General features: G+C 39.8%; 1 protein-coding gene across 1 annotated transcript in view; it reads right to left on the bottom strand.

Moving 5' to 3' along the window:
* Positions 1-23,717, bottom strand: part of NKD1 (NKD inhibitor of WNT signaling pathway 1) — a 110,557-nt gene that overhangs the window by 7,213 nt on the left and 79,627 nt on the right. Inside the window, exons 5-9 of the mRNA XM_059857085.1 lie at positions 16,526-16,632; positions 13,884-13,979; positions 5,448-5,595; positions 4,346-4,430; positions 487-617 (exon numbers count right to left, since the gene is read on the bottom strand). Coding sequence (XP_059713068.1) covers positions 487-617; positions 4,346-4,430; positions 5,448-5,595; positions 13,884-13,979; positions 16,526-16,632 — 567 coding nt within the window. The remainder of the gene's footprint in view (positions 1-486; positions 618-4,345; positions 4,431-5,447; positions 5,596-13,883; positions 13,980-16,525; positions 16,633-23,717) is intronic.

Raw genomic sequence — 23,717 nt, 5'->3', positions numbered from 1 at the left:
CTCTTGGTCATCAAATTAACTGTGAGGGGAATAGTAAAACCCTGGCAGAGGGCAGGGAAATGAAGGAAATCCAAATCTCTTTGATGTGCAGAGTAGAGCCAAAATTCCAGGTACAAACACACATTCTTCTATTTTTGGGTCAGTAGTGAGTATAAAATATGTGCTGGTCTCATCTTGGGAACAAGCTCCAACATCCAAAAGTCAATCCTTACCTCACCCATAGATTAAATTTAATAATTTAGATGTAAAGATTGTTCTCCTAGGCTCAGCTCCAAGTTTAGCTACACAAACAAGTACATCAAAGCAGCCTTGCAGCACATTACCCACTCTGTTGTGATACCACCTTCACCAGTAATTACCTTGCAGTATTCACAGTCCTGTTCCTGAGTCACTACAGACAAATCACACAGCTTCACTATTCACTGTCCCTGACATGGAACATGCAACTGAAGAAACAAAAGATTTTGAGGTTACAACATAAATTACCTGGCCCAAACTTTGATGTGTAGTTTTCTATTCCTGCAAGATCCAAATAGTGGTTTCTCCTTTCAATGTTCTCATCAACACAATGACGATAGCACCCACTTTGCTCTGGATTGTTCTCACTCTGGTGGTATCTGTCAGCAGGAAGCAAAATTACAATTCAGCAGAACTTCTTTAAAGTTCTTATCACCATCTGCAAACCAACAACTAATGGACCCTTTGAAGTGACAGGAGCTGCTCACAAAGAAACAACAAACGCTTGAAATTGTGGATGACCAGACTTGCTATGATGATAGGCCTAAACTGACTGTTCTTTCCCCTCATATAAATCAACCCTGGTGTTGCAAAGCAAAGGAAGCTTTCCAATTGCATCACATGTGCAAAAGCAAATAAAACCACTCCTAGCATTTATTACTTTCTGTCTTAGGGCCAAATCATTCAAGCGATTCTTTAATTAGGACACGCCAAAGAAAATCTGCTCTTTGATTCATGACCATTCCCACCCCTGTGAGGAAGTGCTGGGGTAATCCAGATCAATGTCCATGTGCTCCTGCTTCAGAGAGACAGGCAACAGCACAGGTGTAGTAACCAGAGAGAGCCTGGGAAGAAAAGGTGTTGGTAGGACACTCAGAGGTAACTGCTGCTTTCCAAAATATAATTAATAAGGTCAGATCAGACGCTGGCTTTAGAATCTCAACTTCTTTTCCTGCTCAGCTTTGCAATTTTATTTATAGCAGAACTATTTCCTGAGAATGAATATCTGAAATACCATTCATTTATGAGGCAGAAAAAAAATCAGGCAGAAGTTTACAGTATTGTAGCCCATAATGCCAAACAATTATATTCAGCAATTTAAATGGGAAGTCTGAAAATATGAACAATATTTTCAATATAACAAACAGTATAAGCAGAAAAGCCTTGATTAAATTGCTGCTTGTCATTCAGACAATTCAGTCTCCAAGACCACGAGACTGGCTTTGCTATTTCTTTGTGCCAGAGCACTGATGTCAGCCTAACACCAGAATTTGGCCTTGTATCCTACACCAGTTGCTAAATACGGGCTCTGTACTGTATAATGCCCAGTACTCTGCTTTTAGTCTATTAACACATTTCCAAGTTTCCAGAGGCTGCTGATCCCCCTGAGCTTTGGCATGAATGGCTTTCCTGGTCTAGTTTGTACTGTTCAGGGACATTACAGAACTGAGGCCCCTCGTGTCTCTGTCACACAGGTCTGCAGTGTCTTTTATCAAAGTCACAAGAGTTGACCTAACTGGAATCATTTTTGCTCTACTTTGATAGAGGGAGAGTCTCCTGAATGGAGGAGAGTCTGCCTGGAAAGCAGGTAAGGTTTAAAGATTTGAAAAGTGACATGGGCTACTCTCAAAAAAAAATAAAAAAAAAAAGGAATGTCCAGATATTCTCTACATTTTGGATACTTAAACAACTCAGTACCTTTCCTGCATCAGACACAACTTTACACTTGTTGTGTTGTTACACTTTAGCACGTCAACATAAAAGATCTCAGGGGCTAGAACTCGCCTAACTGCAGTTGCCAGGCATGAATCACCTACAGAAACCACTGGGACTTGAACATATGTGCTGAAGACAATTCACAGCTAACCCAGAAAAAACATCATTGAGTTTGATCCAACACAATTAAGCAACACTGCATCCAGCACTGCTCATGGAAATGAAGCTAACAGGGAACCTTTTATTTTGTTACTGTAATAAATTAAATCTCTCATCAAGACAGAGGAAAAAAAATGATGCCAGTAGTGCCACAGCCCTACATTCTAATAACTTTCTTGCATGCAAGATGACGTTCAGCAATATTCATGCAAATATACACAGCAAAGCAATTATGCACTGATGAGAGATGTGCTCCACTGTCAAAGGAACTCCAAGTACTTCTGAGAACTGGAGTGTCTGGCACCCAGGCCCTCTGTGCTGTCCTGCAAACACATGGGAGGACTTGGGCAGGCACCAACCATGCACCAAGGACTGTAAAAACACAGTGCTGTTACTGGGCTTGGGCTTGGTATGGTTCTGGTTTTAATGAAAAAGGGCATCTGCTGGAGTGTTTGTGGGTGTATGGAAGTCCTTTCTAGAATTCCCACGCTGATGTGTCATCCTGATGGCACGAAGCACACAACAACAGAGCAGGAAAGGGGAATAGAGCACAGGGCAGAAAATGCAGGGACATCCCCTGAGAGCCTCACTCACTGAGAACACAGAGTTTAAGTCAGCCAGGGAGAACCAGGCTATCTAGCCATGAATCTAGCTACTTATCTTGATACTCATATTAGCCCTACAGGTGAAAACTCCTGCCTGGAGCTTTCAGCAAATGAAAAATCCAACCCATCTATCTCCCAACCTTCAGGATAAAAACTTTTCTATCCATTTTATCTTGAATATTAATCACATCTTGCCTAGAATTCCCTAAGTGACTGAACATGTGAAATGTGTGCACTTCTCAGAAGTTCTTATTGCTGCTTTCAAAGGGAAAGCAACTGCATTAATATTGTGAGATTCTGACCTGAGCCTCAGCAGCTTTCCTGAGGGTTGTCAGCTTGGCCAGAGTGCACAAACATCCCTGAAACACAGACAGTGTGAACAGCACACTCTTCATCCTTCTACATTTAGTGGGATGTAACAAAAACTGGCAGCTGCTGACCACTGTCTGGTGCTTGAGCCTACTCAGCTCAAGACACAGATTTTTCTGTGAGGAAGCCTCTCACCAAAGGAATGAGTAGGACAAACATTTTGTCCCAACATTTGATGCTTCCATGACTGTGGATTTAAATGGAAATGCCTGCTGTTCATAAAAACATTTGCAGAGCCAGAACTTTAAGGTGGATAAGAAGGGAACTTCAAACTGAAAAGGGATTTTTGCACTAGATTATCAAACAAAACCAATCTATTGAATTCACAGAGGACAAAGCTTTGCTAATGGGCAGAGAGAATCTGCACACCACATCTAGGCCAGCAAATAAAACCACAGAGTATTCTTCAGTTCATAGAAGATTCTGTGCAGAGTTGCTGACACAAGATTAATAGTAATTTTATTCTTCTTTTAATCTGAAATTTGATTGTACTGGGATTTGCTGACTGGGATAACTCACTAGCATTTTTTCTCCATCCAAAAAAGGGAGGTACTGTTCTCTTGTCAGTTTCAATAAGACTGAATGCTCCTTCTCCTAAATTTGCTATGTATCCAGACAAATATCCCTAAATCGAAGGAGAGCCAAAAGTTTGTTATTTTTTTTCTTTTTCAAATTTGCAGCTGAAGAAACAAACAAAACTAATGAGTCAATGTCATCACTGTAACATTTCAGCACACACTTCCCTCTCCCTTATGAGCAGTTTCTGTTATGAAAAATAAAATCCTAAAATATATCAAATATACACTAAGATGACCTGCTAGCATTCTGCTTGGGTTATGAGCTGGTAACCAAGTTAGCCCATGCAAAGCTTGGCACTATTTGGGTTGATGAGTGAAAAAGATGGGCTGGAAGGAGGACAGAGAAAGGCAGGAGATGGCTGCTAAGGAGTGGAAAAGGGTTTTTTTTTTTAGCCAAAAAGCTCTGCTATTAACCTCGCTTATTTGCAGATGGCATCTAAAAAGACAATTCAGATCCTCCAAAGAGCTCACAGAAAAAGAAAATTCCAGGGTTTTTATTTTTCTTTTTTGTTTGTTTTAATATAAGTATCCAGCTATGGAATCTGCTTTTAAGTCCACCATGAAAACTCCTGAAATTCTTCTATTATAAAGTAATTTTTGAAAATAAAACAAGCAAGCAAGGAATCAATGGTTGAGGTTTGCTCAGAGTGCCTGTCAGGAGCCAGGGTTCATTCCCCTTACCTGAGGGAAGCTCTCTGCTTCTTCTCAGAGCTTCTTGCTTCTTCATTAGCTTTGTTTTCAGCTCTGTGCCTGGCACTCTGCAAATCTGCCAGCAGAAAGTACATTATTGTCACATTGCTGTCCTTGCTGATCAGCACAGCCAGCATTCCACACTGCCAACACCTCTGTTTGTGTCACTAGATCAGATGTGATGCACCACTTCCTGAAACCTTCTCAGTCCTGCTTTCACCCAAAGGACAGATTTTATTCAGAGGTAACCTGGACTGCAGGATCTCAGCCAGGGTTGGGTTTACCCTGCACTCCATGGGGCAGCCCAGGTGCAGCCACACTCACCCTGACAGGCTCAGAGCTGTCCTAATGCACCACGTAGCTCCCCAGCACTGAGAATTTGCCTGTCTGCTCTTGAGGGAGTGATTGTTTTATTAAAACTGAGGTGACCAGGCTCTCCTTTTAGATCTGATGCCTATATTTTCTACTGAAGTATTATTTTAAATACTTTTAAGTATTTCAATTTAGTACTACTCTAGCTACTGAAGTAATTATGCTGATACAATTATTATTACAGTGAAGATAAGCTAGATGAGCCATCATGGTACAAACATTTTTACAATGGCAGACTATGCCAGCACAGAAAATGTACAGCTTTTATGCACAGATTATTTAAGTTTACTTATGCTTAATTGTTTATTTTTATCCAGCAGCACTGGTAGCTATGCACTGGCAAGAAACATTTTATACCCCTACACCTCCTCCCACACAAACCAAGTGCTGCAATGTCAGCAGAGATAAAGTGGTGCAAGAAGGCCTTAGATCTGCCTTGCAGTGCACCAAGACATTTACACTACATATGGGTTACTGCTGCTTCCAAAAGAAGCCATCCATCAGAAGGGGGAACCCTCACTTGCTAATGAGACACTGAAAGGAGGGCAGGTAATGTTACAATCAAGATCACAAAGCAGGCAGGTTTTATGGGGTTTAAAAGACCCACATAATTATTTGCCTTTAAGTACATTTGTATTTGTATTAACAAAGCTTGGAGATGGATTTTCAAGGGACTCTGGAAGTTTTTGCATTTTTCCAATGGCTGATGGCACATTCTTACCAGTATGATTTAACAAGATACTCTTCTTCTTCTGGCTGCTGTCTGGTGCCACAGTAAGTTTCACTCTCAGAGTTTTGCTGGAACTGGGAGAATGGTTTACTGATGCATCAACTACCTCATAGATGGTATGAAGCAAGCTGGTAATGTCCTGGAGGAGGATTGAAACACAGAAGAACACAGCACTGTGAAAATGGCATCAAACCCACAGCTCCAGTGCTTACAATTGTTTTGGATTTGGCACTATTAAATGCTGAGGTATCCTCAGAAGTCACTGAATTTAGAAGATTTCAACTTGCACGGTTACAATCAGGAGTGTTACAATCTTCATCAAATGGGTTCATGAACTGGGGCAAAGCAGATCAAAACAATAACAACAGCACAAGATCTGCAGGTTTCCCAAGCTCTGAACCAGCAAAATGGTGTTCTGCCTTTTATTTTCTTTGATTTACAGAGAACCCAGGGATAATCATTTATCCTCCACTAAAAACTGAGTTCACATGGCCAAAACAAATACACCAATTGAAGAAAATCTTGGGCACTACACTCTTCCTATTTGTTTGGTTTTGTTTTGTTGTTTTTTTTCCCTTGGCATAGTTAAATGGTTGATTAACTAGAGGAAAATCAGTAAGAAAAGTAGCAGAACTGTTAACCTCAGGTTTGGAAAGAAATTATGTCAGTTTGCATGTCACTCTACCATCTGTGTTTTGGGGTTTAGGTTACTTTGCAAAATTCAACCAGTTTTAAACACACATTTTGAACTGCAAATACTATCCAGTCAGGCCTATTACAGAACCTTCTTCACAGATCTCTTTGAAGGCAAGGGACTGTGATCAGAGGCTTACACATCTGGCTATATTGGGAAGAACACCAGCCAATTTTAACAAGCCAATGGTTTCAAACAGGAGAAACACTGTGTAGTAGCTGGTGATGCTCAAAGGTCTCCCAGGTTGATTTAATCCAGCCAGGCTCAAACAGGGTACTACCTTAAACTGCCAGGATGAAAAGGGGATCTCTTGGCTCACTGCTTTTCCTCAAAGGGATTTTACCCAAACTGGTCTTGGGCACCAACCTAAGGCCAAAGCATTCTGATAAAGCATTCTGATCATTGCAGGCTATAAAGAGCCCACTGAATGCATCTCTGAGAACTTCCCCATGCTGGTCTTCCTTTTCCTTGATCTATCCTACTACCTAAGCTCTTTCCAGATGCCTGCAAGAACAAAGGAAATACCTAAATCATCTTTTGTTAAGTATAAGGGTTCTGAGGATTAAGAGTCAGGTCTACAAAAATTCAAAACCCCTACAACTTTTCCTTTGCTCAGGAGTCACACCTGTAACATGGGCAGCTCAAAGTTTAGTATGGCCTAATGGAGCCCCCCACCACTTTAGAAGTCAATATACCACACAGTCCTCATTATGGAACCAGCTTTAAAGATGACACAGAAATACTAATTTCTACTCACACAGAATTTAGGGAAATACTGACCTTATGGCCAGGACCAATGATATTACAGTAGATGATTTTCCAGCTCAATAGGGAGAATGAATAACTAAATTCTAGGGGGGAGGGTCGAGACTTGGTCTTAACATGTAACCTCTCTAACTTGTCTGCACTCAGGAGAATTTCTCCAGACCTGTAAGTTCAAGACAATATACATAAAAAGAGAGCAGAATTTGCAGTGTCTCATTTATTTTTTCACTGATATTTTTTGTCTCGTTGCTGCAAGAGTCTATATGGGCTGTTACTACATGTCAGTAGCTGCTTTCCATGCTCTTGACAATCACTGTCTAAAGCTTGTGAGTGGGACAGAATGCTCTGTGTCAATCTGGTTGACACCTCACAGCTCTTTAACGCATCTCCATTCTCACACTTCCACCCTAATTTGATCTAGCCAGATCTCTAAATGTGGCCAGACCGAGCCACATCCAACAGCAAGCTTGAAGGGCTGAATTTTTATTTAATCTAAGAGGAAAAAACCAGGATAGCACATGAACAGACAAACAAGCCATATCTGTCGTTTAATACACCCTCCATAAGTCATGTTCAGGAGCACTGTACTATACTACCTTCTCCTTCAGCAAAACACTTAAGCACAGTATTTACTTTTAACTGGGCTCCATACACTCAGCACATGGGTGAGTGGGGCTTTCCTGGACAAGTGTTGGTTAGCCAACATATCATCTTTCCACACAAGGCTGCTAGCAAGAAGTTATTATCAACCCTTTCACTGACAATAATCTGCCCTTTTTCCTTTTTTTAGCCATGCCAGATATTTGTAAAGTCAGATGCTTGTACATCCATTCTATTTTAGCTTCAAAAACCAAAGACAGAAAATCCCCCACTGCCCTTAGACATGATTTTTTTTCAGGGCTGAGGTCTAACTTCCTAACTGGCTGACAATCTGCCTCTTGTGTTCTGTGAGGGTCTTTCTCAACAAGCTGCTTGACTCAGCAGATTAAAAACTACTCCCAAAGGCTGTCAGGGAAGGCAAAATGTGGCATTTGAGTGACACATACTTGGCAAATCACAAATATGTGCACATGCATATCACATCAGGACAAGTTGTATGTCTCAGCCAAACAGGCCCAAATTAAGCCAAATTAATGTCCAGGCTGTGAAATGACTGCACAGAGAACTCAGCACCCTTGTGGACTTACACACTGCTGCCTCTGCATTTTGTTATGTGTTCAACATGCAGCCCTGAAGTTCCTGCATTCTGGCACTGCAGAACATGGTGCTCACTCTGGATGTGTCCCAAGATCGAGGTTAGGGACAGCCATGAGCAACCACTCAGTGCTTATGCTGATCTTCTAAATACAGACAACAACGTTTTCATTACAGGATTCATTTACTTGTGGTCCTAATTTGGGGTTGGGAATTTCAGCAAATTGACAGTTCTGATTTGGTCAAACAAGGCTGCTCGGGTCATTCTGTCCCACGTACCATGGTCCTGGCTGAGCAGGTATCAGCTCAAGGCAGCCTGAGCCTCCTGTAGCCTCACAATTACTGTTTCACAATTATAACACGTGAATTTCTGAGGCACTGATCTACTGAGAATGGTCTTTGTCAATGAAATTTGAACTGCCTCTAAGATCCCTTTCTCACAGCCCTGTTTTGGCAGCTAACATGGTAATGGTTTCTTGTCAAATTGGAAGCAATAGACCATTAAGATATATGTTACACACTCTGTATTTTATAGTTACATGTATATTTACCCCGAAAGTATTTTCATCTTCCAGTAGCCTGCCAGCAGACTTGTTTCCCTTGAAAGCTGTCCCACTGAACATTATCTGCATTTAAATTCATTAAAAAACTGCCTAAATCCACTGAGACAGCTTTACCTTCTACACACCAGCTTGTGCATTTCACCATCCTCCAGAAATTCAGCAAAGATCAAGAGTAAAACCTAGTTAAATGCTCTCTTGTCTGATACATAAACCAGCATGACTCAGAGCCCACCTACCAAAGAATCAAACTTTTATGCACAATGAATTATGAGTTTTACAAATCATGGTATTTTGCATCTGTGTTGCTTTAGACTGCTTGACCCTTCCCCCACAAAAAGTGTATTTTTAGACTACTATATTATATGGGTAAGGAAAAACAAGAGTGAACAAAAATATTTCTCTCCTTCATAGCAAATGGATTATATTATAGAGGGGAAGTATTCTGCATGACTCTAACTTCTGAGGGGCTTCTGGTATGCAGAATTTCTGCTGGGATCTCTAGGTTAAACAAGTACAAAAACTGAAACTAGGATATTTTTCCACAAAGAGGAAAACAAATGCTCATTGAGTAGTATCCAAACAGCCAGCACGTGCCATACCCAGATTTATTTGTCTTTTGCTTACTGAACACCACGGCTGGTTTTTCCAGGGTGAAAACCCCATCCTTTTTTATCAAGCAGCCAGTGCAACAAAATATATTAACAAGAGAAAATTTAATAAATTGCCTGAAATATTTCCATTTGTTAAGTCCACACATGTATGCTGCTCTCACCCATCTATCTGCAGAATACTTTATGGATCTCCAGCAGGAGATTAACAGTAATTTATAACAATCAGAGACATTTCTAACATTCAAAGGAACCAATGGGTCTGAAAAAAGAATGAGAGCACTGAAGTATTTCTTATTCCTTATAGAACACATGTGAGACTGAGAAAGTCCCTATTCCAAGTATTATTTTCTGTTTTTAAGGAATATTAGTAGTACAGGGATGACCTTATTTTTCCCATATTAGCATGGATTATCATCACAAGACTTGTTAGCAAATTAGAGATTTTTGTAGAAGACACTAATAGATTTTTCCATTAGAATTAATTTAACAGAATGAGATATTTGTACCCAAAAAAACCCCAACCAACAAACAACCCCCAAAAAACCCTAAACTACCAGCCTCTCCTCAGAAAAAAAAAAAAAAACCACAAAAAAAACCAAAATACCAACCAAACAAACAAAACCCCAGAGAACACCCCCAAAACCAAAGAGTTTAATAAAACTGAAAGATTCAGTTTGAGTCTTTGTAGTTTGCCAGAGAAAGAATTCTTTGACTCCCCTTAAAACCAAGAGAGAAAGTTATAATGTTTCTTAATATTTCTGACATGAAGCCATCATTTCTAATGACTGAAGTGATGGCCACAGATACAAACAGGCACTGCTGCTCTATCCATTGGTTTCATTGCTCTTTCTATATGCTGAGTTAGTACAAACACAGTGAAAACCAACAAATTTCAAGATAAGGGTCAGGCTAATAAATGGCTGCCCCAAAAAAGCCAATATCCTTCCCCAAGTCAATGACTTGGTGCTGAGCTCTGAATGCAGATATAAGCTCAAACCTTTTTATTCATCAGAGTATAGGAGTAAAAGAATCTAAAAAGGGAAAGAACAAGTCACAAAGGAAACATAAGAGGAAAAATTGGGTACTTAATGTAAGATACAAAGAACAATTTTAGCATTAAAAATGCATGAAGAGAAACATCAATATCAGTTCATTACTTTTCCCTTGGAAAAAGATAAATACAAATGTCTCATTTGTACTTTGTTTGTAGTCTGATTTCTACATACAGCAGGATGTTTTTATTGCAACATCAGCTCTGTTTGATCACATACATTTTTGAATCATTCTTATTTGGAACGCAAAAGGAACTTCACTTGCTATCTGCTCAAAAGCTGCTCTAGAAGAAATTTCTCTTTTTTTTTTTTTTTGTCCTGTCAAGCAACTTTCTTTTGTGCTTATTCCTGTGCAGTTGCTCAGCAAAGAAACTCAATTTTACAAGGAAGAACTGGTTACAAAAAAAAAAAAAAAAAAAAACCAAGCTAGTGTTTATGAAGCATAATTACATTCAGAGAGCTCAATATAAAACCTCATGGATCAAAACAAATTAGTTGAATTATCCAAGTTTCAAGTCCGATTACAAATATTCATGTGAAGATAATTACAGCACAGCTGTCAGTTCTAAAAAGGCCTGCTGTACATAATGAATTGTCCTCTTATGGCTTATGGAATGAAGGCAAGTGTTATTAGCCAAGTTTTGTAATATACATACAGCAGGAAAAGTTATCTCCCACTAAGCCTAAAAGGGCTGAGAACTGGTCATCTTTATGACAGAAAAAGCAGAAGTTTAATAACATACAGTAATGTTAATTTACAATTTGCCATCCCAATAATTATGCTTTCATAACGGGCCTATCTCTTCAAGAAGCATGACTAGATGTGAATTTCTAATTATAAGGACTATAGAATAAGCCGTACAGACTCTAGGAGGAAATCAAAGCACATTAAGTTCTGAAGACGTTGTCAGATCCAGGAGAAATTTCACTAAAATGGAATTTGAATGCTCTAGCAGTGATCTGTCATTCTGCAGAACCCAAGGGAAGTTGTATCAACTAAACACGCACCTTATTTACAATTTTTTTACATTTGAATGAAAAAGCCAATTCAATGCATCAGTAAAATTGCTCCCCACCTATGTGTGTCTTACAAACTTTAACACCGGATTCCTTTGGAAACTCTCTGGACAATGTTTTAAACACAATGATTTGGAATCAAATGAAATGGATGTGGGTGGGCAAGCCACTTCTTTGCCACTGTCTCGCTTTTACAACGTGGTGAAAAGCAAGAATAATGCCACTGACTTCTTTTTGCAAAGCACCTCCAGGTCTACAGGTAAAAAACTAACTGAAAAAATCTCTCTGTTAAATCCAGATATAAATCCAGGAGACATTAAAAGGAAATTTTCCAAGAAGGAGAAAAGGTCCATATTAAGCTTTTCTCACCAGAACACTGGACCTTTGTTAAGAAAAGCTGACTGGTTCTGAATGCATTTTCATCAGCTCACTAAAGGGCACTGGTACAGATCTGCCTCTTCCTCAGACTGCCCATTTTGTCCCTGCTCCAGCAATGCACTTCACATACTTTTGACTGAAAACATGTCTCTTATTAATTTTAATTGAAACTATTCAAATGTTTAATGTTCCCCCTCGTTAAGTCATTTGCAGGAACAGGAGCAGAGTTGCTTAGCAAAGGACAGTATCAGGCACACTATATCTGCCCATCTCCCAGGGGCCAGGAGAACAAGAAATTCTATGTCATATTAAGAGACTAAAATTCCTCTTTTGTGGCCAGGATTATCTATGAGTTGCTATTGTTGGTCATTCTTGCTCAAAAAAACTCCTCATAAATTGCACCTGGATTCAAGAGAAGATAACCAAGAAGATGGTTTATATAAATGGCCGTGGAACAGATTGCAAAAGAAGCATGTGACATAAAGGGGAAGATCTGGAATAGTGCATACTACTTGTTTCTATCTTTGGTCACATGTAAAGAGTTGAAAATTATCAACCTATTTGGTCCCTTGGATGAAAGAATTTTTTTTGGCACAGGTTCAAGCCTGAATGTAGCAACCTCCAGACCTCAGAGCAGTGTAATATTCAATTCCTGCACAGATTTGGTTTCAGTTAAGCTGTAGTCTGCTCTTGTAGCAGGGAGAGGTAGAATTTGGCTGTAACATATTCTCAAAGTACAGTCAAATTAAGCTCTTTGGTGTACCACATAATCACAAGTAATTATTGTATACATACTTGAAAGCATATTCTCATTATGCTCAGCACATGGAACCCCCACTGACATTAATGGGAATTCCATGCCTGAATGTAAAAGACACTCATGTGTGTGGGTTTGGGTTTTGTGTGTTTTTCCCCTATTTTTGAGAGCCACAGTAATCTTGTAATGAAGACTTAGCCTTGGGTCTTGAAAGACCTGGGTTCAATCTGCCACTAGGTTCCTGTGAGACTTCAAGCAAGTTATTTCATTTTTCTAGTCTCTGTACCACAAACATTAGCAAACACAGTACTACTTCCTCACCTCACCTGTCCTTCTTGCCCTCTCTATCTCATCTTCCTATTTGAAAATCTGGACTTAGCCTGCAACTTTTCATCTGCTTGTTTTTGTGCATGAGGGGCACAGATTTCACTTGACTATTCAAAGCACTATCAGAGCAGAGAAAATAAAAATAGCCTTGTAATGATGTTCAAATACGTGTTAAAAACCCTGAACAACCACCACCTTTGGCAATGTCAAAAGAAATTTGCTTCAGACTTTTTAGTGTCCAAGGCCACTGCACTTTCAGTATTTGCCCCGCTGCTTTCAAACAGTTTTTAGTAATTGTCACAGGCACCAGGATCAGATCTAAGAGAGAAAAAAGCCTTTGATTTTCAGTTGATTATCTAAAGGCATGGGAGCCAGTAAACACACATCACAAAAATCAATGACAGCACACGGCATAAATCCCAAGTAAAAGACATTCTTCTAGAAGAAATATTATTCAATTTGAGCAGAAACAGTTCTCAGAAAGGACTAAACCCTAATCAATACATCCTCTTATTTGGCTTGAAGACATCCTGATAATAAAACATACACACAGGTATGCTTTGACAGCCATTCTTTATGGTCCTCCAGAGAACATCATCAGTGTTATTTATACTTGGAGTGAAAAGGCAGAGATCAGCCCAATATTCATAAAAACAATAGAAGAGTATAGTTAGTACTGTTGGAAAGAATGTCAGCAAGCAACCTTGCTATTTGGTTAGCTTAACTCTGAAAAGCAGGAGAGAAGCCAGAACAATATACATTTGCAGGGGTTTATTTTGACAATGTGTTTAGCTGTTCAGTTGTTTCAGCTATTTTTCCTCCTCAAATGCCAATACTACTTTTTAAAGGCTGATCTCAGGTATTAAACAACAATCAGCTTAAAAACGGGTACAGTAGATCTGAAAACAGCAAACTACTGGTGGGATTGTTTCTAGGAGGGAAGGGTCCATGGAAACTGCTGTTTAAGTTGGCAGGACACCTTTACTTCATAGCAGAAAAAATGTTCCTGTTATAAAACACTTCTCTTGTTAGCAAGTGCTGCACATAAAGGCAGCTGTACTTTGCTTACCTCACGTGTGACTCTTCCGTTGTTATCAAAGTCATACAGTGTGAAGGTCCATTCTTGCCTGTTATCTTCCTCTACAGACACATCACATTGCAATTCCTAAGAAACATGCAAAGAGCAGCTGATTACCTACAGCAAAAGGCCTGTTTGCAGAGGAGACTCTGTAAGATGCTGCTTGCTTTCTTCCTTCCTCCCTCCCTTGTGGGAGGAAGCTCCCAGGGTATGTCCTGGAGAGGTCTCTGTCCACCACAACAAAGAGGTCCCATCATAATCTCACAACACTCCTAACTCTCTGGGCTACACCTCAGGGAAATCATAACTTGCTTTCTACTACAATGTAGAAAACAGGAAAAGGTACAAGAAGACTACTCCCTGAAGCTCTTGAAACATGGTAAGATTCCCCACTAAAACGTGAGAAGGAAAAACTACAGGAAGAGGAACTTCCTAAATTCCTCTTCCTAACTCAGGAAGAGGAAGACAACAGAAGCAGACTGACAGAGTGAGGTGGCAAACCACAGGGCCAGGAGTAAGGATTAATGCAGTGTGGACACAGATCCCCACCACAGAGACATCTGTCCTCAACACAGATATTTGACAGGCAAAAGTTGTCAGAGTTAGTGCAGTTCAACATCACTGAAGCTCCTGAAACAGAGCCTGCCTTGGAACTGGCAAGAACAACCTGGGAGTAGAGCTTGCTCCTTGTTTTAACCACGCTTTTGTTAATGACAACGTGATCTGTAGAAATCTGAAAGAATCAATTTGTTAAAGGGGAAAAAAATCCCCAAACCAAAACCAAGAACAAAGGATGCACTTTGACTGACTCCAGTCACCTGAGTGCAAATCATTTGCTGTCTCTCAAGGCCTGTGCAATCAGAATTATCCAGAGCCACAAAAAGGCAAAACAGAGAAGTTATAGTGCAATTAAAATCAAAGTCACTGTATGCAAGTAAAATAAACAGCCCCAAATAGCTTTAGCATGATAGACCTCAAAACACCTGGTTGATCTTCCGACTTGAAACCGATTCCCTACAGCAGCTATGGGCACCCCGTCCCCTGCCGAGTTCAAAGGCAGCCTCCTCTCAGCTGCAGCAAGCCCGGCTGAGAGCTGCCAAGTGCCCCACGCTCCACTGTGGAAACACAGTTTCGTATTACATAAACATTCCTGGCACCTTTAAAAGCCAAATCACTTTCACCTCAGGTTTAGACCCCTTGTCGCAACACTGGGTTTCTGATTCTTTCATACCTTTGAAGCATTTACCAGTCTCTTAGCTCCCAGCTTACATTGCTGGAAAACTTTCATTTGTAGAACAAGGGAAAAAAACATCAATACTTGGTTTCTTGCCACATATTAATACTTCCCTGTCCCACATTGCCTAACATAACATCTTTATGTGAGGATGTGCTCTGCTTAGTTAAGAGCCATGGAAACCTTCCGTGCATTAGTCACGGTGCCTAGAACCAAGTGCTAACCTTTATGGCATGCCAAGAACTACTTGGGAACAAGCACAGACTTTGCTGGTACAGGGGAGCTCCAGCTACTCTGGCACCAACCATGTTGACAGGTGTCCTCCAATGTTCAAATGTCAAGGCACTGTTAATTGCAATTTATCATGCCTTTCCTGTCTGCAAATGTCTGCTACTCAAGGTAGAATATAAAATAGGCCTAGAAAAAGAGTTATAGCTGTGGGGGAAAAAAAACCCAAAAACCTAGGAAAAAAGAAAAGTCACTTCCCCAGAAGGCACAAAAGCAACACCTGAACTACCCATGAGAAACCTACCTCCCCCTAATCTGCTTTAAAACAATAAAATATAAAACTGTACCAGACTGAGAAGGAAAAGAACACTCCAGCCATGCTGCAAGGTGTCTGCACAGTCTTTGAAACATCAACTGAGGAAACACAAAGCTCATTACTTAGAGAAGCTGACAGCACCAAAAGGCTGGAGTGCAGAGATGAATATTTGTGCTGTTTTTTGCTAGTGCCAGAATATCTTCCTCCTCACCAAGACAGACAACCCACTAGCTGGGTGACTGCATGTTTCCATACTCATATTAATGAAAACACTCCCTACAGAAACAACATCTGCCAACTGCACACAATGTCTGACAGTTATATGATGTTCTACAGATGCAAGCCTACAAGGAAATAGCCCAAAGAACTCATCACCCTCCTCCTCCTGCCACGTGACCAGATGGATTTCCCACGTACCAGGTCAGGGTTATTTCACTTTGGAGATCTGGGCACTGAAGATCAATCATTGCAGAAGCTTTCACAGGCATCTTTTACATTAGGCAGATTTAACCAAGTGCAATAGTCCATGAAAGTCAATCTAAAGATTTGATAATATGGTAGCTGGCCTAATAAATAAAGGGTTAAACTGAAAGCTTCTTCTTACTATGCATTTCAGATCCTGCAGAGAAATAACCATCATTTGATTCTCTCCAAACCTGGAAATAAGTGTCACTAATCACCTGATATGGAGCACTGACAGTAAGGCACTGATTTGTGCCACTTCTGCTGCCTCCTGTACCCACTACAAACACTGGGAGCAATAAACATGCATCAGATGACACTATTTGGTCCACAGGTTATTTTTCTACCATAATTATGTCAGTACAGTGAAACTTTAAAATACAAAGGACTTACTTCAAATTTCAGTTGCTTCTTGGAACTTGTGCGTGTGTCACTTTCTTTTTCTGCTTTCTTTTCATCTCCAGTGCAAACTCCATCTGTCTTCTCTGGAGGCAAAGCCACTGCGAAAAGCATATTTAAGAAAAAATGCTTATAAGGAAATGTCAAAGCAGTCTCATATTTGCAAATCTGTCTTTATATTTAGAGTGAAATTGATATCAGCACACTTGTATGAGAGGATCATTATACTTGATTTGCTTTTGTGTTCACCACACATCTGGGATAATTTCAGCAGACAATCTACCAACAGCTTTTGGTACACAGCCTCTCCTACAAACATCACTAGAGTCACAGGAAGTTCAAACACAGTATTATGAGAATATAAAACAGCAGAACTGTTACTGCAAATAAGTTGAATAATTTGCAAAATATTGAAAGTTTCTGACATACTGCAAAAACCCATCACATCCACCAGAAGTGAGTGAAGTAATGAAGCTGAAATAAAGCCCTCATTCTGTTCCAGTTTCACTCTTCAAACACACACAAAGCTTAGTACCTTCCAAGAAGGCAACACTACCTGCCAAAAAGGTTAAGCTGCAATTTTTCAATGCATGAAATAGCATATTTCACTCAAGTTTCAAATTAAAACATCAGGCACTTGCATAAATCAATAGCAGTCATAAAGAGCATCAATATTAATATCTATCACAACATATATCAGATATATAACAGAAAGATATATGCTTCTCATGTGGCTTAAAAGACAAAGGTCTCGAATTTAATAGCTGTTCCTTTGGCTTCTGCAGGGGCATTCAGCCTTGCACATGATGAAACCCTATATCTGAAGAAAACTAATTCTTTCTTCATTAGCATTATGAAAATATACACAAACTTTTTAACCCTACCTCCAGACTTTTAGACATGATTTTTTATACATCCACACACCTCTGCTAACATTATGCCCACACTCCATTACATAAAGCAGCAATCCTTCCAACTCCCCAAAACCCAGCAAAGTTGCAAAAAACACGGGTCCTAAAGTCAACATTTTCCTCTCTTGCACTGCAGCATTTGCATCTGCCCAAAGCCTTTATCCTAATGCCATGTTAGGAACTGTTTCTTGGGGGTGCCTTTGGCAGTAGCATCTCATTAAGTGCCAGTTCAATCAAGTCAGATTCCTTACAAAAAAGGGGACACGAGGATCCCCTCCAGTTCAGGGTGACCCACTTCAGACTGGGTTTACTGGCTCTCCTGGTGCTCCACACTGCTGAGCTGCCTCCCAACCATTCTTCCAGGAAAGCAAGTCACTAACATGCTAGAAGTTAAGATACTTCATTAGCCATTTTCCTGGACTTTCATGTTTAAAATAAAAAAATTAGCTTCAAGAAACCAAACAACCAACAACACCAACAAAAAACCAAAACCAAACCACCAAAACACAAACGAAAATAAAACTCTCACAACTCCCATTACCATAGCTTCATACTCTCAGAAATTCCAGTAGATTTCTGCCCCAACATTCACATTGTCACACTGCACTACATTTGTTTGTTTAAATTTAACATTATTGTATTACTTTTGTTTGTTTGTTTTCAAAATTGTGATAGGCTATTTAAGATGGGTGTACTGTAAAGAAAAGGGAATAAATTTGAAATGCTGACCTTGGGAATTTCCTGTCTTGTGATACTTACTGGTGGTTTTGAGGTTATACTAACACCAGCTTCCCAATACACACATGTAATTTGCATTATAGCAGGTCGATGGAGTTTATTGTACACGTACTGACATGTTGATATGCTTTGATTTCTACACTAAGTCATGTTAGGATTCCTTACACCAAACATAAGCTAAGCAGGAAGGTCAGACAAAAGGAAGACAAAGCTGCTTCACAGCAGTTTCTTCCCTAATTCTTTTAAGCTGGTGTTATTGGATGAGCAGGGACTGCTTCTTAGGAGGCATTGTGTAGTGTTTCTCACAGGTAAGACTGGTATTAAATAAATATTATTTCCAATACATAACTTTGAAGCATATCTGACGAAGTGCTGTTTGCTTTATACTCACTTTGCCCTTTGAATACAACTCTACATTCCTAGAAAAGGAATGTAAGGTGACAAAAAGACCCCCATACAACAAAAGACAACATTTGTTTGTCTACTTCAGTCCAGCTTTGTTGCTACATGCTAAAATCAACAAGAAATGAAAAAGTAACCTGGGCCTTCATAACCACTGATAGTGGTTCTTCATAACTATTAGACACACTCCCAGATTTTCAGTGCCTCATCTGCACTAGTGACGGGTTTTTCACAAACAGTTATAACCTGATAAACACTTCTGTAAAAGAGGTTTTTGCAATCCCACCCAGTCTTGCTCTAAGGAATGTGAAATAAATGAAAGCTGGGCTGGTATGACCCCTAGCTTCTTTGGACAGTGAACAGGCATTTGGAAAAAAAAATCCACTTCTGTTATCACACATTCTTTTCAATGTTTAAAAGTACACGATGGCCAAAAGACTTCTACAGTTGCCTTTTATCTGTTGAGGGCCAGCATCCCAAATGACAAAGGCATGGCAGACTGCATTAGGCACAGCACTGTGAAGCAGATCCTGCAGGAGGTGGCTGTTCCCTGCCACAGTGTCCTTTGTTGGGTTTTCTGTCAAAACAAAGTTTCTAACAGAGCATTCCCTCCTCCCCACCACCATGCTCCTGCACCGAGCTGAAAGCCACTGGCATTAGCACAGAGCACCAGAGCCCAGCAGGTGCTTCAGGGAGGAACAGCACAGAGTTACCTTCTGCTGGAGGAGCAGCCCTTCCCCTGGTATGGTTAACAGCCTTTCTGGACACACAGTTTGTGTGTTCAGATAGGAAGCTTTCACTTTAATGTATAATTTATGTAACAGAGGAAAAAAATGTGCACTGACAAATTAGTCTTCTCAAAAAACAAGGGTTCAACTATTGGAGAAGGAGGGGATACATATTGCAGTACACTCCTTGGGAGAGCTTAAATACTGTATGCCAGAAATTATCCTCTTTGAGCTTCGCTGACCTTTGATCTGAAGAACTTATTGGCCTTGCTGCTCCAGGGAATTATTCTTTGAAATCAGTTACTCATTTTGGAGCTCAAATGAAATGGGGAAATCTGGTGATCTCATCCTGATGTCAAGTTTCATTCAGCAAAGAAAAATTAAATCTAACTGAAGAAACTTTAAAAGGCAATATAGAGATACTAAAATAATATTAACAAGTAATCAAATAATGTGTCTGTGCATATATCCCCATATGCCTTATCCAAACCCAATGAACATTTAAAAATACATACTGTTTTGTCTGAGAAGAGAAGGAGAAGTGTTTGGTATCTTGCTGCTATACTTAGTTTTGACTATTGACATGTGCTCAACTTCATGAGGGATACAAACACATGCAGAGCCTACTTATAAATAAAATGAGAATGTCTGCTTGGGACAGTTAAAACTGGCAGCCTGTAAACAGAGATCCACCAGTGAGCTGCATGCCAAGGTTTCAGATATATTCACAATGTGAACTTCCTTTCAGCTCTGCCAATGATATTAAACCAGACCAGACAAGATAGCTATCTCAAAGGACTGTGGAGAATTAATAGACTTGTGTTTCCAAAGTCTAGGCCATCAGAAATAGGTCTGCATACAATACATCATCTGTGCAAAAATACTTACTTACCTCCCTGCCCAGATAACAAGTCCTGACAAAAAGAACGTGCTACATAGACAAATACACAGAGAAACATACCCTTGTTGTGGGAATCCACAACTGGAGGGGAAAAAAGTATATGTATTGCTTCTCATGGGAATAACCATATGCTCTCAAAAACAACGTTCCCTAACAGAATGTTTCATGAATTGAAATATTGCATATGTTTTCTTTATTATGTTCTTTTCTTGTTCATTATTAATGGTCTTGTATTCACTTCTATAACCTTAAGACACTATAAAAATGGGTCTGGACAATATTTCAAATTGGAAAGACAATAAAGGAAAAATATTAACTTGGAAAAATTGTGAAATACCATTCTTTCACGAAAAACAAACTGACTGGCTTAAGTGTATTAGCAGATGTTTCTCTCTACAATCGTTAATTACTACCACCCAATTGCTCATAATTGAAGTGGGGGAGGAAAAGAGTAAGAGAATGAGCACCAGTTTAAAGATATTAAGACTCATCCCAGAAGAATTAAGCCTTTTTTCAGGGATTTTTTTTTTCCATTCCTAAGGAAAGGGGATAATAATTCAAAATGCTGCTTAGGAATCACCAAAATATCCCAGAAATGAGGTAAACTGATTGCTGTGCTCTGTGTATTGAATGAAGTCAGAACAGAAAGCTTCAGGCAGAAAAAGCATCTCTCTCTTGCCTCTATCCTGCATCTGACAAAAAGGGAGAAAAAACAAAACACCAAAATAGAGCTCCACTCAGGTGGAAAAGTGAGTGTTTAAACTTTCACTCTCACTCAGGTGGCATGTCATTCCATGTTTCTCAAAGGCTCATTCCAGCAAAGGACCATGTGCTTTGTCAAATGATCTGCCTTCTCAAATAAGGACAGCTTCACTCTAGTTTTCAACCATACTTTGCATTTTAGTCAGATGGATCAACAGGATCTCGAGGCCAGAACCAAAAGGTGCAACTCAGAGGAATGTCCAAGTCTGGGCTACCAACTCCAAATTTTGCACAGCAGTTAGAAGAACTCAGGCTAAATAGACAAACAACTTCAGAACCTCCTTGGAAGGACAGCCTTTCCAAAAGGTATGTGATTGCTGTATCACCTTAACTCAAAAAGCAGAACTATGGCAGAAGCTGTGCAATTCCACAGGGGTGAATTATGACTGGACATGACCAGTGATGTCTTAACCCTATCTTAATGTCAGGGTCATTACTGACAGAAACCAGAGTAAAGGTAAAATTGGAGAATTGACAAACATGCCACCTATGAAAGTCAGCACCTGCCACACATGAAACCAAACCCTTGAAGTGTAATATTATTAGCCTTCCTCTCATTTTGGAGAGAGTGGATTCCACAGCAATTCCTTAAAACAACTACCAGAAGCAAAGGGACAGAATTATCTGTACGTGGGGAAAAGAACAACAAACCACACATGACATGTGAGACATGTGAGGGAGTAGGATAAAAGTAAAATTTAAAAATTGCATATTAAGACAAGGAGGGGAAGTCATAAGCACTTCTATAACAGTCAATTTGAACTTTGGCAGCAGTATTTGACTGGTGGGATTGAGCATCCAAGAGCTGGCCAAGCTCAGTAGTGAAACTTCTATGGACATCAACAGGGTCAGGGTTTCCCTTCCAATTTACAGACCTAGCAGATGCAGCAGGACTTAGAGACTATGAGAACCAAAGGGACAGAAAGAGAATTCATGTCATTGTTTTATCTGAGGCCTCTGATGTCTAAGTTATCTGCCAACATTTTTCTCATTGCAAACATAATAAACATTCATTCATAACTGACATTCCTCACTGACCGCGCAACAACCAGAGCAACAACAACCATCTTTGAAAGTCTAAATTGAGGAGAAGTCCTTTAATTAACAATTACATTCACATTCAGATTTCACTTTTAAGTTCTCCTGGAGGCCATGGATTAGGAAGCATCACCCCCATTAAGCACACTTTGTTTTATTCCGCTGAGTTGATTGAAATATACCCCTGATGGAGATAACTTTACTTGAGCAAAGGCTCTCTTCTCCAGTGGCAAACGAACACAGGGAAAGGGGATCAGGGAGGAACATTCCTGTTCCACAGCCACCAGAGCAAGCACACAGAAAAACAGGCTCGTCCTGAGGCAGTGCCAGAAGCATGCACTTAGCTTTCCCTGACTGAAAGCTGAAGCTGATGAATTAGACACACCCTCCAAAACAACAAAGATCAAGCTGCCTTCTCTGAAACTTACTGCAGGGAAATTAATTGTCCATTTACGTCCAGTGGGACAAGTCAAAACCAATTCAGAGGAAGCTGCACTAGCAGTGCCTCCTACTGCTAGTATTTCAACCTGAAAATATGGAGAGAACCCATGCTCTATTTCATGGTTTCTTGTGACAGAACACAAATTAAAGACTCAACTGCAAACCATAGGGGAAAAGAAGTCCCAATGTCACAAGACCTACTGCCAGCACCTGACCAGGAGCAGACAGAGCAGAGGGGTACTGACTCAGACCTTGTGACAGCCTGCAAAAAAAAAAAAAAAAAGAAAAAAAGAAAACCCAACCAAACCCCAACAAAAATAGACAACCAAAATATGTTTTAAATATTCAGGCATGGTTCTAACTGACAAGACACTACTAAGACAGTGAGGAAAGGCTAAACTGAAATTCACTCAGAAATTCAGAGAACAGTTTCTCTCCCAAATAAAATGTAGTCAAACTCACAGGTCTGTGCAACATCACCTTCCTTAAAGGTTCAATTCCTTTTGCCAATCCCAATAACTTGACATTTCTAAGTAGAAGTATTTCCAAACTTTGATGCAGATTCACAGGTTTCTATCTAGGTCTGGCTTTTTTGGTTTGGTGGTTTTGGTTTGGTTTTTTCCCCCCTGTTATGTTGGGGAGAGGGGATGCATTTTTTTACCATTTCCTTACAAAAAAGGTTTTGTACTAAAGATGCAGGTACAAAAGACAATATGGTTTCTCTCTGCTAGCCAGGGTGTAACTCATACATGCAAAAACACTAAACCTACATTTCCCACACTCTATCTGGAGTGAGTTTGCTAAAAGGAGGGAGTTTGCTGAATTTTGCCAGATTATGATTCCCTTTTCCAATTAGTTCCCCAACTGGCTGTATTTCATCAACAGAAACTGCCAGATTAAATGCCTTCCTTGACCATCTTCACCCAAAACACTTTCATGTTCAGTTCTCAAGCTTCAAAATACCTTTTGGATGAAGATCAGACAGCACTAAACAGAATTACTAATTAATTAAGCAAAGTTAAATTTTAAACACTGTTTGTTGTGTTAGCCAAAAGCCTGAACAGAACAGTCCTTTTTTTTCCCTTCCTTATTGGAGATCAAAGAAGATAATTTCTCATTCCCCACCCCTAGTTTAAAAAAAAAAAAAAAGAAGATGAAAGCAGGGAAGAATCTCCAAAAGCTTTGGTCAGAATAGCTCAGGATGATACCTGTAGAAGCAAGATTTTTGTTTGATCAGTGGACATATCAAAACCCACACGAACAGA

This window comes from Haemorhous mexicanus, chromosome 12 (assembly GCF_027477595.1).
Source record: "Haemorhous mexicanus isolate bHaeMex1 chromosome 12, bHaeMex1.pri, whole genome shotgun sequence".
In the NCBI taxonomy this organism is placed as follows: domain Eukaryota; kingdom Metazoa; phylum Chordata; class Aves; order Passeriformes; family Fringillidae; genus Haemorhous; species Haemorhous mexicanus.
Note: the sequence above shows the minus strand (reverse complement) of the source record. Positions and strands in the feature narration are given on the sequence as shown.